This window comes from Podarcis vaucheri, assembly GCF_965113315.1.
Source record: "Podarcis vaucheri genome assembly, chromosome: Z".
Lineage (NCBI taxonomy): Eukaryota > Metazoa > Chordata > Lepidosauria > Squamata > Lacertidae > Podarcis > Podarcis vaucheri.
The window spans coordinates 31,983,621-32,002,438 of NC_138758.1; the positions used below are offsets into that span (position 1 = coordinate 31,983,621).

General features: G+C 45.7%; 1 protein-coding gene across 6 annotated transcripts; it reads right to left on the bottom strand.

The window, feature by feature from the left end:
• Positions 1-475: 475 nt before the first annotated feature.
• On the bottom strand, positions 476-17,081 carry EDA2R (ectodysplasin A2 receptor). Of its 6 annotated transcripts, none has more exons than XM_082207645.1 (9): positions 16,978-17,081; positions 15,226-15,349; positions 12,946-13,056; positions 11,297-11,475; positions 10,476-10,561; positions 9,297-9,467; positions 7,553-7,699; positions 5,243-5,754; positions 476-1,033 (listed from the first exon to the last, which is right to left on the bottom strand). In XM_082207645.1, exons 2-9 carry the CDS (start codon positions 15,271-15,273, stop codon positions 953-955), a joined length of 1,335 nt encoding a protein of 444 aa, XP_082063771.1. In that variant the 5' UTR covers positions 15,274-15,349; positions 16,978-17,081; the 3' UTR covers positions 476-952. The 6 variants fall into 6 exon arrangements, with proteins under 6 accessions (XP_082063771.1, XP_082063773.1, XP_082063775.1 ...); XM_082207647.1 differs by having other exon boundaries at positions 15,226-15,344; positions 16,978-17,053; XM_082207649.1 differs by having other exon boundaries at positions 5,672-5,754; positions 16,857-16,992.
• Between the last annotated feature and the right edge of the window lie 1,737 nt (positions 17,082-18,818).

Below are 18,818 nucleotides of genomic sequence, written 5' to 3' on the forward strand. Positions count from 1 at the left end.
CTCAACAGGCTTTCCTAAACGTTTTTAGCTGGCACCAAAAAGAGTAGGCAGGGAATTCTCAAGATGCTGCCACGCTAAAGTACTTTTTGGAGGGAGGGTGGAAATAAGGGGAAGTGCTCCCCTGCTCAGAAAAGCACCCCAAGGTGGTCTGAGCATGTTCAATGGCCACAGATTGTTGACTGACTGTATTTGGGGGAGAGGAACAAAAACTGAAGGGAGAGGAAGTGGTTGGAGCCCTGAATAGAAGCATTACACACTGCAATGTTTTACTGTGGGTGCTCCTTACTGGAGATTTAATCATTTATTATCATCCCACCTTTCCTCCAGGGAGCTCAGTGTAGTGTACATGGTTCTCCCCCTCCTCATTTAATCATCACAACTACCGTGTGAGGCAGCTTAGGCTCAGGGTGAGTGACTGGCACCCAAGGCCACCTAGCGAACTGTCGCGCAGCGGTAAATTAATCAACGCAGAGTCTTCTTCATAAACAGAATTAAACTTTACTGAAGAAAATTAACTTGTTCATAAACAGCATAGTTAAAGAGCATACACAGAGAGCTCAAAGTAGCTATCTGACTCTTCACAGAGGCATAGTCTTAGCTACTGATTAACTAGAGGCCTGGGGCCACTCTGCCTGCCTTAGAGTTACATTCACAGCAACACATTTCAACAACAGCACAGATACTACATTGGGCCCTCCTGCAAACAGGCTACAAATTTATAGAGAGAATGAATGATCCTGTAGATTAATCACAATGATTCAGCAGTTAGCTTTTAACAATTATCAGTTTTCAGGCTTGAATGATTGTGTAGGCCTTGTAGGCCTTGCGTTACTTATTCTGCTCTCAATAACCTTTATCTCATGACATGAGCCAAGTGGAGAATTCAGCCCTGGTCTTTCCTAGGTCCTAGTATGACACACTGACTCTGATGTCACATTGGAGCACAACTGGACTACTGCTGGCAAATGGTGCACACTTCTTCACCTTGTGTGGCATCGTCAGTCTTGACTACGAGGTTCCAAGCATCACTCTCCTGATAAGGGGGAAAATAAACAAGTCAGCTAGTAGGAAATACTTGCAGGGCAATCTTGTCAACATCCCTCTGTCAGCACTAGGGGTGGGCAAATCTTTCTTTTTTGGTTTCATTCAGTTTGCTCTTTTTCCAAGTTCAGTTCTCAACACTTTGAATGTTTGTGTATATATATATATATATGCAGGTTTTGGTGTCTTCGGGTGTCTTCCCGTGTAAGAGTCGGGGTGTCTGTGCGACGTTTCGACGAGGTCTCACTCGTCATCTTCAGGCTGGTGCTTTCGGCTTCTTGTTACTGGAACAGAGCAGAATCTGGTGTTTGAGTTCCTATAAATACTGTTGAGGGGTGTGGTGTATAGCCTCCAGCGTTCTGGGCAGAGAGGAAGTTCCTAGATTAGTGTGCCTTTTCTTCTTTTGTTCCTTAATTACTTGAGGGATATCTTGAGTGATTTCATGAGTGATATTCTGAATACCACTGGGTGGGTCATTAAGTGTAGATTAGTTGCTAAAGCTTTCGTGTCTTGACCTCTTGAGCTTGTGAAGAGTTTTTCTGAGAAGATGGCTGTGCTGCATTTAGTTGTGCTCTGGCTTGGCTTCGTGTATAGGGGCGAGCTGTGGTTTTGTGCTTTGTGCCAGCCAGATCTGTGTAGGGATTGCAGGGGGGTGCAGCATCCGGAGGTGCCACTATAGTTTGGCTACTGGATGGAGTCTGTAATATGTCTGTGGAGAGGGTCTGGCAGATGTCTGGCAGGCGGGACGTGTCGTCACGCTTGTTCATGTTGTGAGGGTTGTTCATGTTCTCGAGATAGAGAAACACCCTCACAACATGAACAAGCGTGACGACACGTCCCGCCTGCCAGACATCTGGAAATTAGCCCTCCCCACAAAAACCGACACCAGAACCAGAGGCACACAGAACGCCGTCACCAATCAACCACACCAGACCCAAACCCAGACCCTCTCCACAGACATATTACAGACTCCATCCAGTAGCCAAACTATAGTGGCACCTCCGGATGCTGCACCCCCCTGCAATCCCTACACAGATCTGGCTGGCACAAAGCACAAAACCACAGCTCGCCCCTATACACGAAGCCAAGCCAGAGCACAACTAAATGCAGCACAGCCATCTTCTCAGAAAAACTCTTCACAAGCTCAAGAGGTCAAGACACGAAAGCTTTAGCAACTAATCTACACTTAATGACCCACCCAGTGGTATTCAGAATATCACTCATGAAATCACTCAAGATATCCCTCAAGTAATTAAGGAACAAAAGAAGAAAAGGCACACTAATCTAGGAACTTCCTCTCTGCCCAGAACGCTGGAGGCTATACACCACACCCCTCAACAGTATTTATAGGAACTCAAACACCAGATTCTGCTCTGTTCCAGTAACAAGAAGCCGAAAGCACCAGCCTGAAGATGACGAGTGAGACCTCGTCGAAACGTCGCACAGACACCCCGACTCTTACACGGGAAGACACCCGAAGACACCAAAACCTGCATTCCTGTACCCGTGAAAATCTACGAAAGCATATATATATATATATATATACACACACACACTCAGGAAAACTCAAGTGTTTTAGTGCAAATTATTCCCATTATTCCCATTTGTATATGACTAACACGTTATTGCAGAACAGTTTCCTTTTAGTACAATGCATTTTTGCACCTGGCTTTCACCAATACACACAGTTTTATTCATGATTCGTGCTGGAATGTGCATTTTTGCATACATCACTTGGCTAGAGAACTGCAGACTTTGGAGAAGTCCAGGTTTTGGAGGATGGCTGTTTTGGTTCTGAAGCCTGTGGATCAGGCAGGTTGACCTTTAAATCAAGTTTCTCCTCTGTCCCTAGTCAGCATCCATTCTTACAGAGGCAGAGTGGGTGCTATGTGGCACCTGTAGGAGTGGGAAATCAGGAGCAGGCTTGCCTCCCAAAACACTTCTGTATGTGCCTAACCCAACTGACATTCATAGCGTTAACAGGTATAATGACTGAGATGCTCACAGAACTGTAGAGTCATCTAGTCCAACCTCCTTCAAAGTTGCTTATATGCTGTTAAGCTTTGGACCATTATTTGCTTTGCGCACAACTTTAGAAAAGTGGCAAAGAAGTATTTAAGTACTATATGAAGGCCATACCAGCTAAGGACTAATGTATGTGCACGATCACCTTACACCATGTACACCCACTCAACCCAGTTAACAGTCAAGCATTCTAAAACTAAAGTGGTGATTTTGGGGAAGAAGAGAAAACCTCACAAATGGAGTTCGGACAATAAACCCATTGAACGACAATGCTATTATAAATACCTGGGCTTGGGTTTTAATTCAAAACTGTCCTGGAAGCCACACCTCCTCGCAGCTAAACTGAAATCCTCTCACTTGATTCATTCTTTATTACGGTTTGCAGACGTCAGGGGCAGGGGTTTAGTTGCCCCCACAGTTGAGGTATTTCAAAAGAAGATTGTGTCACAATTATTGCATGGTGCAGAGATTTGGGGGTATAGATATAGTAATGCCCTCCCGTTAGAAGTGGTGCAGAACTCTTTCCTGAAATCACTGTTGATTATTCTCAGCCCCTTTTTAAGAGCTGAAGCAGGGCTAATTCTGGCTGAAGTTGGCTAGCATGAGTAATACTAGGTTCCCTAAAAAATGCTTCCTAGAGCAATTGCAATCTATGCCCCGAAGCTCTTGAGCAAACTCAGTCAGTAAGAGTCTCCATTATTATGGGTTTAATGTGGACTCCCTATCAAATTTTGCCTCTAACAGAGTCAAACAACTCATCAAAGAAAATTTTTATTTAGTCTCTAAATGGAGGGACCTTCATTCACTTTCCCAGAATATATAAAACATCTTTTGGGCTGGAGCAATACTTTATTAATCTCATGCTGGCACTACTTAAAAAAGCATTTACAGCTTTGTGTTTTCAGTGTATGCCCTCCGCATATCTAAAGGGAAGATTTAATAACACCCCTGTGTACCAAAGACTCTGCATCTATGAGTCAGGAGATGTGGAGGATATTCAACACTATTTGTTATGATGCTCTTTATATATATCCCCTAGAAAAAAAATCCTTGATTACATTCTCTGTTCTCTCTCCAACCGACCTCCCCTTGAGCAAATATCTATTTTGCTTGCTGGCAATAACGTATTTATTACTGCACAGGTTGCAAAATTTGCCTTGACTGCAAGTAAGTTGAGAGCTTAGCACCAACACAAGTATCATAAGGGGAACGGAGAAGCAGAGTGCTTAACATACGCAAATGTGATTTTTGCATTATTGTATGTTTGCTTTGCTGTTGTTGCTGTTCAGTTTTAAATTAATTAATTGTATCCTACACATTGTGACCAATTGTGACGGCTTATAGGTTTTAGCAATAAAGATTTCATTCATTCACCCACTCAGCCATTGCCATTTGCAGAACCAGAACTGTTACAGGTGCCACATAATACTTCTCTGCATTTGCCAGAAATCTATTCTTTTGTGTGCCAACATCTACACTTCGGAACTCCCTGCCTATTTACATCAAGCAGGTACTACTAGAAACATTTTTGTTTACACAAGCCTACCCTGATGTGCAGAATGCCAAGGTGAGCTTTAATCTGGATTTCATTTTATCACTGATTATTTTCCATATTATTTTTAAACTGTAAGGTAAAGATAAAGGGACCCCTGACCATTAGGTCCAGTCGTGGCCGACTCTGGGGTTGCGGCGCTCATCTCGCTTTATTGGCCGAGGGAGCCGGCGTACAGCTTCCGGGTCATGTGGCCAGCATGACTAAGCCACTTGTGGCGAACCAGAGCAGCTCACGGAAACGCCGTTTACCTTCCCTCCGGAGTGGTACCTATTTATCTACTTGCACTTTGATGTGCTTTCGAACTGCTAGGTTGGCAGGAGCAGGGACCGAGCAACGGGAGCTCACCACATCACGGGGATTCAACCGCCGACCTTCTGATCAGCAAGTCCTAGGCTCTGTGGTTTAACCCACAGCGCCACCCGCGTCCCTTTTTTAAACTGTATTTACCAGTAATCTCTCTTTTACTCTTTCCGTAAACAATTTCGGTTTTTTACAGTCAAGTGGCCTATAGAAATCTGCACATCAAAACAGCCAGAATAACATTAATAATAAAAAAGGGCAGCCCCTTATTTTCCCTTCTATAGTTTTTTGCTCAAGAGCAGAGAAAGTTGGGTGACTAACCGGCTGCTCCCTGCTTTCAACTGTAAGGTTTTGGAAGGATGAAAAAGATTGAGGAGAGAGCCAAGCCTCTGCTTCTCGGCAGGCAGGACATTCAGGAGTTGTAGGGTTCAGCTCCAGCCCGCTTCCGCTCCCTGCCTGAGCAGCCCCTTCCCCATGGTGATTCTCTTCTCTTATGGTGGCCAGGATGTCAGCCTGGGCGGAGAGGTTCTGCAGGTCCAGCTCCGTACACTCCACGGGGGCATGAGGCCAGTGGTGTAGCCTGTCCGTGGCACATGAGGAGACAGGGGCCACTGGGGGGTCACTGGGGGCTGCACCACACTCCTGTCTAAGGTCTGTCAAGGAATAGTCGCTGTAGCCAGAGTCCCTGAAAAAGTGCATGTGCTCCGCAACGCTCCTGCCCTGAGGAGCTTGGTTGCCGGCAGGAATCACCTGAGCAAAGTCCTGGTCGGGCTCCTGGAAGGGCCAGTGAACCCCAGGAACTCTTGAGACAAAGTGGACAGCTTCAGCCAGACCTTAAAAAATCAAGGGGAGGGGGAAAGAGACAATTTAAGAACATGGAGCAGATGTTGTTTAGAATTATAGAACTGTAAGGTTGGGACCCCGAAGGCTCATGTAGTCCCATGATTCCTGCAATGCAGGAATCACAGCTAAAGATTCCCTGACAGAGGGCCACCCAACTTCCACTTGAAAACATCCAAGGAAGGACAGTCCACCACCTTCCAAGGGAGTCCATTCCATTGTCAAATGGCTCTTGCCCTCAGAAAATTCTTCCTGGTGTTTAGTCAGAATCTCCTTTCTTGTAATTTGAATCCATTGGTTTGCATGCTCTCCTCCAGAGCAAGAGGAAATAAGCTTGCTCCTCTTCCATGCAGCAGCTCTTCAGGTATTTGAATATGGCTTTCATAAATGCTGTTGAAATTAGGACCCCACCCCCCTCTGCAAATCTCTCAATTTAAAGGCACTGGTTTCCTACAGCCACCTCTCCCTGGTCTCCCAGGAAAGGGAAGAGGAGGAGGCAAATCACCTCATGGATCTCTATGCAGCTAATTCCTCCTCTCAACACCAATGGATTTTCCCTCTGCCTTCCCAAATTAGCAACAGTCTCATCTGTACCTTTGCAAATGAAAAAAACAACAACTATTCAAAGCAATGGGTCTTCCTGATCATGCTTCCCTTTCCCTGAGCTTCTTCTAATCCAGGGGTACACAAACTGCCACCCCCCCCCCGGCAAGATCTTTCTGGACTACAACTCACATCAGGCCCAGCCAGCATAGCATGTGGTCAGGGATGATAGGAGGTATAGTCCAACAACATCTGGAGGGCTGCAGGTTGTGCACTCCTAAACTAAGAAGGCCAAATTACTGTTGGCTTCTCTCACAGGCTGTCATTTGCATGTCACCCTCATGATCCTGCCAATCTTTTGGTCATAAGAGCCCTGCTGGATCAAGCCAATGGCCCATCTAGTCCAGTGTCCTGTCCTCACAGTGGATGCCGCAAAGAGAAACTCACAAGCAGTCCCTGAGTACAAGAAGCCTTTCCTCTCTTGCAGCTTCCAGCAACTGGAATTCAGAAGCACTGCTGCAACTATAGCAGCAAAGCACAGCCATCATGGCTAGTAGCCTCCTCCTCCTCCATGAATTTGCCCAATCCTTTTTTTTTAAACCATCCAAGTTGGTGACCACCATTGCCTTCTGTGTCAGGGAGTTCCAAAGTTCAACTGTGTAGCATGAAGAAGCCCCTTTTCTTTTATCTGTCCTGAATCTTCAAACATTCAGCTACATTGGATGTCCGAAAGTTCTATTGTTAGGCATGCTAGATTCCTGTGTTTGAATAAGATCCTAAGTATTTGGATACATGAACTACAGTGGTGCCCCGCAAGACGAATGCCTCGCAAGACAGAAAACTCGCTAAACGAAAGAGTTTTCCGTTTTGGAGGTGCTTCGCAAAACAAATTTCCTATGGGCTTGCTTCGCAAGACGACAACGTCTTGCGAGTTCCTGCTGGTTTTTTTCCCTCCCCCCCCTTTCTAGGCCGCTAAGCTGCTTATCAGCTGATCCGATCAGCAGATAAGCCGCTAAAAGCCGCTAATAGCGCTAATCTGCTAATCCGTCAATGGGCTTGCTTCGCAAGACGAGAAAACCGCTAGACGAAGAGAATCACAGAACGGATTCTTTTCGTCTTGTGAGGCACCACTGTATATTGCTTAAAGAAGCGGAGCCGGAGAGACAGAGAGAGAGAGAGATGGAGAAACCACAATTCCTTCACCGCTCACCCCCTCTGGGCCTCAGAGCATCACCATTAGAGTATTACCTTCCTGTGGCCTTTGCCAAGGACTCAAACGCTTGATGGCTACAGAGCAGGTGTTGGACAGGAATGTGCGGCAAGGGAAGCCAGCAGACATGGCAGAATCTTGCAATGTCTCCTCCTGGTCAGATAAATCCTGACTACTGTGGAACGCTTGAAAGATAAAGATACAGAGGAAAAACACTGTCAACACACACACCTAGTCATCAGCGATGTAAGGAATAAAAAAAAACCAGGAATATCAGCCTTGCAAGTAAGTCTTCATACACTGAGAAACTGATACTACATAAGCCAGGGACATGGGTGGTGCTCTGGTCTAAACCACTGAGCCTCTTGGGCTTGCCGATCAGAAGATTGGCGGTTTGAATCCGCATGACGGGGTGAGCTCCCATTGCTCTGTCCCAGCTCCTGCCCACCTAGCAGTTCGAAAGCACACCAGTGCAAGTAGCTAAATAGGTACTGCTGTGGCAGGAAGGTAAATGGCATTTCTGTGTGCTCTGGTTTCCATCACGGTGTTCCGTTGCACCAGAAGCAGTTTAGTCATGCTGGCCACATGACCCTGAAAGCTGCCTGGACAAATTCCGGCTCCCTCAGCCTGAAGCAAGGTGAGCACCACACCTCATGGTCACCTTTGGCTGGACTTAACCGTCCAGGAGTCCTTTACCTTTTTACCTTGACTACATAGCCATGATGCGAGCCAGTGTACTGTGGTGGATACAGCACTGGGCTAGGACTTTTGGGAGATCTAGGTTTGAATCCCCACTCGGCCATGTGAAGGCCACTGGGTGAGACTTTTGGGTCCAATTGCTGTCTCTCTGTGTCTAACCCACCTCACAGGGTTGTTGGATTAAGTGAGGAGGAAGGAGAACTGCATGTGCCACCTTAAGCTCCATGGAGAAAAGGGTGGGATATAAATTCAGTAAATAAAACAAAAGTGCTTTTTATTAATCCCACCTGACCACATTCTGACTATCCACAGAGCTTGTCAAAAAAGGAAAAGAACCAGTCCAGTTATTATTGTGATTGGTAATTAATTACCTATTATAAAGTAAGGACATATGTAACTGAGGACAATCTAGCACCTTTCTTTTATTACAACTCAGTTATTATTACATAATAAGATGAGCACTGCTCAAACTATAGAAAGCACTTCACAATTAGCATATTCATTTTTACAACAGCCCAACGAGATATGCACCTATTATGCCCATTTTTGCAAATGTGGAAACTGAGGACAAAAAACAGTAACTTGCACCAAGCATCCAGAGGGGATGTGCAAAGAATAGGTCCTCTGGTTCCCACTAGCCTGCTAGCTACTCTCCATTCTACCTGCTCACACCACACTTAGGAAGTTTAAAGAGCCCTGGGGTAAGAGACACAATTATGGGGCTGTCTAGGATGGTGCAGAAAAGTGGGGAAGGGTGTAGTCAACAGCAAGGAATGCCAAAGGAAGTGGAGAAAGCAACAGAACATATTCTGCAGAAGTGAAAAAAACTCTTGAGAGGTGAGACCTCTCAGCAGGACCAGTGAACCACATCAGTGGCCCATCTCACCCAGCATCCTGTTCTCATAGTGGCCAACGAGATGCCCCTAAAAGGAAGCCCACAAGCAGGACCTGAGCACAAGGGGACCCTCCCCACCCTCCTGCTATTCAGAAGCATGACTGCCTCTCACTGTGGAGGCAGAGCCACCATGGCTAGCAGCCACTGGAAAGGAAGGGGGTAAGAGTTTCTGCACAGGACTGACTCACCATGCTGGCAGTGGTTCTTCCAGATCCGTTTGCAGTAGAGGATGGTGACAGTCACCAGTGCCAACCCAGTGATGATAAACGTGGTGAGGGTCAGCACCACAAAGAGCAGGTCCTGAGTAGCAGGTATGGGATACTTCACCGGCACCGGCACTACGCTTTCTTCGGAGTCACCTGCAGACACATCAGTGAGGAATGAACAGCCACAGATGCTTCAGTTTGCTCATTAGTAAGGTCACAGATCACAGTTGCCCTTCAGTAAGCATATTGGCTGGGCAGGAAATGCATCTTTCCTGCCCAGCATCTTTCCAGACTGCAAAACTGAAATTCGTTGCAGCCCTCCATCTCAGAAGGTTTGCAGAAAACAAACCACTGAAGGAATTGGCAGGGCCACCCAGCAGGAGATGAGCTTCTTTACTTCAGGGTGCATTAATCTGCAGGCATGAGGAGGCGGCAGCAAAAAACCCTTTCAGTGAGGACATGTGTTGCTTCTATGGGTCAACAGCTGCTAAAAGCTCCAAGCTCCATCTATGGAACTCCCTGCACTGAAGGGGACAAGGGAGAGTTAGGGCCCAATAAAGTGCAACGTACTGTGTGGCATAGTGGTTAGAGTGTCAGACTAGGACCTGGGAAAAGACCAGGTTTCATATCCCACACTTGGCCATGAAACTCACTGCATGAGACGTTGGGGGTCAGTCACTGCTTCTCAGACTAAACTACCTCACAGTGCTGTGGTGGGGATTTCATAAGAGAACTGTCTATATGCCACCTTGAGCTCTTGGGATATAGAAATACAACAAGTAACCTGAAAATAGATAGGGCTTCTAAAGCAACGCTGTTATAATGGTCTTGGATAGAGCAAAAATAGCTTGCGAGAGGGTAATGGTCTGAGTCGGGTTTCCAGGGGAATGATTTATAGTCTCAGTGAAACTTCAGTGATTTCTTCGCTTGACCAGCAGAATAAGTTATGCAAAATGTGAAATTTGAAATACGTGCATAAATTGATACAGATTGTAGAATCTTGCGTTCCCTGCCCCCACCCCCTTAGTAGGGAACTTCTTTCTTTTAAAGCATTTTTCCCCTCGCTGCTGCAGTTGAAACAGTTCTAGAATGAAGTGGCATGATGAAATTGCAATCTGAATTGGGGGAAACAGATGGGCAAAAGACCTAGCAGGTACTTACAGTCTAGCTCAGAGGAGGGGGTCCGCCTTGTGCAAGGAATGCATTGCTGATCCCTGAGCCCTCCAATTTGAGTTTTCCTGTAGAAACTGTCAAGAGGAAGAAAAATGGAGCAGACAAGTTATGAGAGCCATATGTACCAAAAGAACCTGAGTGACAGAAGATGCTCTGTGCAGTGGTCATTAGCTCAAAGCCCCCATTGCTGCTGTTTAAGTATTTTTCCAACACTGGCTCTCTGTGTCCCTCAACACTGCAGTGCTAAGGACCAATCCATGTACTCAAATTGTTCCCAATGCACAATTACTACATCCAATGCTGGGTGAATCAATTGGACGAATGCTTCACTATGCACCCAGTTCATGTTCAGTTGCACCAAAACACAAACCAGTGGACAGAGCTACTCTGATGAGAATTTTTTATTTATTTCATAAAGTTTATACACTGCTTGACTGGAAAAACAACCACCTCAAAGCAGTTCACAAAGAGAACAATATAATTATCTTCAAAAAACCAACTCTTTCAAACATTTAGAAGATAAAAATAAGCAATTAACAAAAAACAAAAAACCCCCACCAACGGTTTAAAACAGACATCAACTTTTTAAGCATCTGGACATTTTGCCTAAACAAAAATGTTTACAGCAGCTGCTGAAAAGAGTACAGTGAAGGTGTCTCTCTGATGTCAACAGGCAAGGAGCTCCAGTGTTGGTGCTGCTGCACTACAAGATTGAATTCTTACAAATGTGAAATGGGTATTATGTGGCACTTGTAAGAGTGCCAGTTCCACGGGTCCTGTGTTGCTCTTGGAGTTCACCTTGTACTTACCCAGGGAAACACTCTCCACAGGCTGCATTCAAGATGGAGGAGCAGTTGTGTCTCTGGATCCGGTTGAGGAGACTGCATGAGACGCAGGGCTTGCAGCCAAGGTGGCTCAAGTTGTTCTTGAACCTCCTGGGCGGGCATGGAACACAATGGGCATTTCCCCCTTCACCATAACCACACTCCTGTCGAAACACAGGAACAAAGCCATTGACTGTAGCTGCAGCCTGAGACCGTGTCCCCCCCACCAAAAAAGAGCCAGATGAAATGCCACAGGCAGAAGGGTTGGCATCCTTTTCTAAGTTGTTTTTTCCCCTTCTTCTTAACTATCAGTTTCTAAAATACATATAACAAGCAATCCCCATGTACCTACTGCTACCCAATAAAAATTCAATAATTATACGATGTAAATGACACGGTTAAACACAGTTTGTAAATAGATCCAAATTCATTGCATCCGTTAGGGGTCTTCTACCTGAACCGGTATGGCATACTGATTAGAATGCTAGACTAGGACCTGGGACACCAGGGATCAAATGCTACCTCAGCCTGGAAGCTCACGGAATGGCCTTGGGAGCTAGTCACTGCCTCCCAGACTATGCCACCTCAAAACATTGTTGTGGGGATTAAATGGGGAGAAGTAGTACGTAAACCGCCTTGGGCTCCTTGGAGGAAAGGTGGGATACAAATGTAAATACATAAATAAAAATAGTAATAGTAACAACAACAACAACAACAACAACAACGCTTCCATTTAACAGATTACACCAGTAATAGAAAGTAGAAACTTTGTTCTTCCTGCTGAATGCAGCTCTAATAATCCAGACCTGCATTTCCTCTAAGGACATGATTTAATTTCTACCCATTTGCAAAGCTAAGGTGAGGGTGAAGGAATGGGTTTCTGTGTAGCAAGTTTAACACTGACTCAAACCCCCCCCCCCTTTTGTTCTTTCAAAAGAGAGCATTTTAAAATGCGTAAAACTTGAGCTGTTGAGCAAAAGCAAAATAAGGACACAATTGCATAAACAAGCTCTCTCCTTTATCAGTCACAGCAAGGGATGACCCTGACTCTTTAGGGCAACAAAGAAAACACGTCAATATCTTATGCGCTCACCACAAAATACGTAGGGACCGATGTCCGGAAAAAGAAACCCATTCCTTCAAGGGAATGCCTCTGTATAAGCCAGTGTGATTTATAGATCTGTGGACTCCACTTATGTGGGTTCCCAGCAGCTGTTCCTATTCCAATCAAATAAGAGCTGTCTCCAATATCGTAACTGGAATGATCAATTGAAAAAATCTTCTACACCAGGAATCTCTCATCTGCATCCTACAGCCAGTGGTGTAATATGTGTGTGGTGGTGGGGGGCATGGTCCCAGACACAAAATTCTGAGGGGGTGCAACCAGGCACTCCCACAGGGATATCTGCCCCACCCTGGTGGGTGGCAGAGCAACTCAGGCCCATGGGGAGCTGGGCTCCATCTTTTGTGGGTAGGTGGTGCAGCACAGCTTCACTTGGCTCCAGTGGGATGGAGCACTCTGGCACCGACTTGCCCGTCCCAGGTGCTGGCAACCCACACTATGCTGCTGCCCAGAGTGGGGGGGGGGCAAGCCCAGAAGGTATTATTGACAGCCCTGAACAGCTTCAGATTACCTTGGAAGGCTCCGTTCCAGGACCACATTTCAGACAAGGGCTGCATCTCCCCTGATCGTCCAGGTACTCATCCTGTGCGCATTTGAGTGGGTTGGCAGGCAACTGTGGCACCTGTCAGAAGGAAAAGAGCCTCTTAAGGTCTGCATTAACTTGCATCTGTCCTTAGCTTAAGGTTGTGATCTTTCCCAGGGACCTGGGTGATTGTACAGCAAACGGAGCAAACCAAAACCAGCACAGCAATCCTTTTTTCTTAGGGCTTAACTTCCTAAACTCCCAAAGTGCCTCTGCTTGAACCTGTTGCACACAGAAACTTCCAAATCCCTGCAAGAGACACCTCTTGGTGCATAATGATATGATATGGTACTGCTGAATATCAGTTATTTGGAGACCTGCAAGAGGGGCACTTTATACACATCCTGCCAGTGTGGTGTAGTGGTTAAGAGCGGTAGTCTCGTAATCTGGGGATCCGGGTTCGTGTCTCCGCTCCTCCACATGCAGCTGCTGGGTGACCTTGGGCCAGTCACACTTCTGTGAAGTCTCTCAGCCCCACTCACCTCAAAGAGTGTTTGTTGTGGGGGAGGAAGGGAAAGGAGAATGTTAGCCGCTTTGAGACTCCTGAAGGGGAGTGAAAGGCGGGATATCAAATCCAAACTCTTCTTCTTCTTCAAGAACACCCAGCTCATTAAGTGCATAAGAAGACCCCTGCTGCATCAGGCCATGATTCATCTAGTCCAGCATCTGGTCCTCAGTGGCCAACCAGATGCCCAAATGAGAAGCCCACCAGCAGGAAACGAGCATGAGCCCTTTCTCCTCCCGTGGTTTCCATCAACTGGCATTCAGAAGCATTGCTGCCTCCAGCTGTGGTGGCAGAGCAGAGCCATCATGGCTATTAACCACCGATAGTCTTCTCCCTCCAGAAGCTTGACTAATCCTCTTTTAAAACCATCCAAGTTTGTGGCCATCACCGGCTCCTAGGGGACTGAGTTCTATAGTTTCACTATGCGCTGAATGAAAAGAGACTTCTGTTTATCTGTCCTGAATCTTCCAACATTCAGCTGCATTGGATGCTCACGAATTCTAGAGTTATGAGAGAGAGAGAACTTTTCTCCATGCCATGTACCATTTTATAAACTTCAATCATGTTCCCTCTTACAGTAATACCTCGGGTTGAAGTAGCTTCAGGTTAAGCATTTTTGGGATGCGCTCCACGGCGACCCGGAAGTAATGGAGCGCGTTACTTCCGGGTTTCGCCGCTCGCACATGCGCAGATGCTCAAAATGACATCATACGCATGCGTGGAAGCGGCAAATCACGACCCGCAGACGCACGGAAGCGGATTGCGTTTATTTCAGGATGTGAACGGAGCTCCGGAATGGATCCTGTTTGCATCTAGAGGTACCACTGTACTTGCCTTTTCTCCAAACTGAAAGGTCCCCAACATAGCAACCTTTCCTCCTAGGGGAGTCGCTCCATCCCCTTGAACATTTTGGTTGCCCTTTTTTTGAACCATCTCTACCACATCCTTTTTAGGTGAGGCAACTGGCACTGTATGGAGCATTTCAAATGTGATCCCACAGTATATTTGTATAAGATTTGTAATACTGGAAGTTTTCTTTTTTTCATGGCCTTTTGTAATGATGTTTCCCTTTTCCATGGCCGCCACACCCTGGGTTGACACTGCCTCTGAGCCTAACCTACATTGCAGGGCTGTTGTAAGGATATGAAATTTATATACTGCTCTCCATTAGAGGATCACAGAGTGGTTTAATGTTTAAAAACACAAAAATACATGGCATGATAACAAACCAAAGGCTTGGGATAAGAGGAATAAATGAGGGAACAGGGAGTATCATGTACTCCTCCTTGAGCTCCTTAGGAGGAAAATATGGGATATAAAAGTACTCATCCCCATCGTCCTCCTAGTAAATTTTTAATACATTTGCAGTGCAATCCAATGCATGTCCATTCAGAAGTGAGTTCCCCTGTGTTTAAATGGGACTTATTCCCAGGTGTGGTTTTTTTTTTGGGGGGGGGGGAGATTATAGCACCACAACCTTATTTTGGCTTTTCAGGAGCTTATCACCTCTGAAACGATATTCTAGCCCACTGATAGCTTTAGCTCTTATGAATTTCTCCAATCATTAGAGGCTGTGCTCTGTAACTCCCATAATGAAGATTTAGATAATTTTATTAAAATACCCCAACACTTGCCCTCCCCTCAGCTTGACAGCACAAGAGAGTTTTATGCAATGGAGCAGATAAAATAGAGAAGATTCCTACATTGGTAACAAACGCCACCATAAGCATCAGCCACACTTCCTTCTTCATCTCCAACGCAGCAGTTCCTCAGTCAGAAATGTAGCTGGCCAGGCGCCCTTGTGAACTTCGTTCCTTAGGATCTAAACTATGAAAGAACAAAAAGGGGAAAGAGTGAGGGGAGAATTAAGAATTAAGGTTTTTCCCAGACAGGGTGATCCCCCCCCCCAAAAAAGTCTCTTTAACCCTGAGATACAAAGCAACTTTGTTGTGACAAACAACTTTCAGCATCACAAATAGCTGTACCATTCTTAATCCCTGCTCAAATTTTAGTTAGCAAGTCTCAACAAATGAAACTGATCTGTAAAAAATGTAACTTGAAAAAAGACGTTGCACATACTTTTGTAAACCAATAACTCTTTAATAGAAATACATTTTTAAAAAATTAGTTAGCAAGCCAGGAAGGAGCAAAGCATGCATTGGTTGCATTTTTTAAATTTAGGTGAAGGTCGCAGTTTAAATAAAACCATGCGTATTACTGCAGATAAGGAGAAATTCTTTAGTTCTCAGTCACTACCAATCTAGCTATCAATCTACAGTGCATGATATAGTATTGAGGATTTATCTCATACTGTTCCTGTGACATGTTGTTATTATTACTAATTTATTATCCATCCTTCACCCTAGGTCCCAGGGTAGGTCACAACACGAAAATGCAGTATTAATTTGGAATATTCGTACTCAAAGTGTTTGGCAGACAGCTTAATTTTTTTTTTGGGGGGGGGATTCCATAAACTTTAAGTTTCCAAAGGGTCTAGTAGAAAAACCTTGATGCTACATCATGTTTTTCTGGTATCATCTCTCTATTTTCCTTTTCTAATAATTTTAAAACGTCAATAAAAGTTACATTTAAAAAAAATATTTAAAACAGTTTTTAAACACTTGCAATCACAAAAAACAACAACAAAACAAAACAGTTCTTGGCTCTGCTTCCGTGGCTTCCAAATTCGTGGTGAGCGCTTTTGTTGTCAACTAAACCCCACCATCTGTCATTCCAGGATCCGACCTGTCGGGTTCAAAGAGCCAGAAAGCCAATAAGTTCCCTGGAATGAAAGATTAAGACCCTCTCCTCCACCGACTCAACGCTGCAAGCCCGGGCTTGCCCAACAGCAGCCCAGCCTCTAGGAGTCCACGTGGACCCGCTTCATCTCCCCTTCGCCTGGCTGCCCTCCAAGCCTGTAGCTCAGGGCTCGATTCCCGAAGAAGCCTGGCCGGGCTCCCAGCTTTAGGAGGCGGGGGCGGGATACATTTCTTAAAAAGTGAGGGAGGTCGAGAAGTCTCCTTTCTCCGTCCCTTTTTTCTTTCCTGCATTGCACGGGGTTGTCTATTTGGTCTTTGGGTCCCTTCGAACTGTTCATTTCTATGATTCTATGAAAGCAGTTCCTGCCTGCCCGCAACTCCGCTCCCTCCCCATACTTCTTCGGCTTGTTTTCCCCGTTTAGAAACCGGGAAAGCCAAAAACTCCCGTCTCTCCTTCCCACGCGAAGACAGGCAGGCAGGCTGTGGCGATATGCCTAGACGCGCCCGACGGGGCCTCAGCCAGAGCACCGTGCACACGTTCCGTAAACCCGCGGGCGTCCTCCGGACCCGATTACCTGGGCACACGCAGGACGAGCGAGTCAGCCCTCGGAGTCAAACCGAACCAACTCCAAGGCAGAGACTGAAGGTGGTGCGGCTCAGTTCCCCAGGCGCACACCTGTCAGACTGAACGTTTACCTGAACAGCAGCGAAAGATATATCTCTGGACTGCTGCATCCCGCGGCGGAGACAAATAGAGAGAGTCTGCTCTCCCATTGGCTGACGGCTGAGCCGCTATACAGACTGCGCTTCCCGAGGGGTGGGGCTTACTGACCAATCAATGGAAGGCGAAGAGGCGAGATAAGAGACGCCGCTCTCCCATTGGCTGTTGCCTAAACCGCTATGCTGATTGAGCTTCCCGAGGGGCGTGGTTTACCGTGCACACACTGGAAGGATAAGCTCGCTTGGTTGTTTATTATTTTATTATTATTATTAATTTTTTATTGAATTCAAAAAAAATCAAATAAGAAAAGAAATAAAGAAACAAATTTCATACATATGCACATGAGTAGAATTATTTATACATCTATAAAGCAATATTCAAAAAGAAGAGGGAGAAAGGAAAAAAAGAAAAGAAGTTAAAAATAGAAATTTAGAAAATAGAAAAATGTTCACCATAAACAACAATTTCAGATCTGTAAAGGTAAAGGGACCCCTGACCATTAGGTCCAGTTGTGGCCGACTCTGGGGTTGCGGCACTCATCTCGCTTCATTGGACGAGGGAGCCATCGTACAGCTCCCAGGTCTTGTGGCCAGCAGGACTAAACCGCTTCTGGCGAACCAGAGCAGCGCACGGAAACGCCATTTATCTTCCCACTGGAGAAGATACTTTCACTTTGATGTGCTTTCGAACTGCTAGGTGTGCAGGAGCAGGGACCGAGCAATGTGAGCTCACCCCATCATGGGGATTCGAACCGCCGACCTTCTGATTGGCAAGCCCAAGAGGCTCAGTGGTTTAACCCACAGCACCACCCGCGTCCGTTTTTTAAACTGTATTTACCTGTAATCTCTTTTTTCGCTTTTTTACACTCAAGTGGCCTATAGAAATCTGCACATCAAAACAGCCAGAATAATATTAATAATAAAAAAGGGCAGCCCCTTATTTTCCCTTCTATAGTTTTTTGCTCAAGAGCAGAGAAAGTTGGGTGACTAACCGGCTGCTCCCTGCTTTCAACTGTAAGGTTTTGGAAGGATGAAAAAGATTGAGGAGAGAGCCAAGCCTCTGCTTCTCGGCAGGCAGGACATTCAGGAGTTGTAGGGTTCAGCTCCAGCCCGCTTCCGCTCCCTGCCTGAGCAGCCCCTTCCCCATGGTGATTCTCTTCTCTTATGGTGGCCAGGATGTCAGCCTGGGCGGAGAGGTTCTGCAGGTCCAGCTCCGTACACTCCACGGGGGCATGAGGCCAGTGGTGTAGCCTGTCCGTGGCACATGAGGAGACAGGGGCCACTGGGGGCTGCACCACAGTCCTTACCTGCTAGCTATTGATATATGCAATGGACAGGCACGGCTTCCACACAGGAAGATTCCTCTAGCAATACACTTTTACGAGTGCCACATAATACTCATTATGCACTTGTAAAAAAGTGATAGTTTTGCACAGCAGCGCCTACAACTTTTGAACTCCCTGCCTATTGTCATCAGGCAGACACCTCCACTGTCCACTTTCCATTTCTGTTTAGGCATACCTGCCCAGATCTGTAGAATGTTGACAAGTGTTATGATCCAATTTTTAGCTTATCATTTATTTTAATTATTTTCTGAATGTTTTAAATAGTTGCTTTTAACTATTTTTACTGATAATTTTGTTATTTTATTCTTTTTGTAATCTGCTTTGAAGGTTTTTTTGGTGTGTGTTTTTTTGCAATGGAGTGGTGTATGAATTTTACGAAATAAATCCCTAGCAGAAAATAACCAAGCTAGGAAAGCAGACAGTGTGTCAAGACAGTGAATCTATATGCTATCAGTATACTAGTACCTTAGA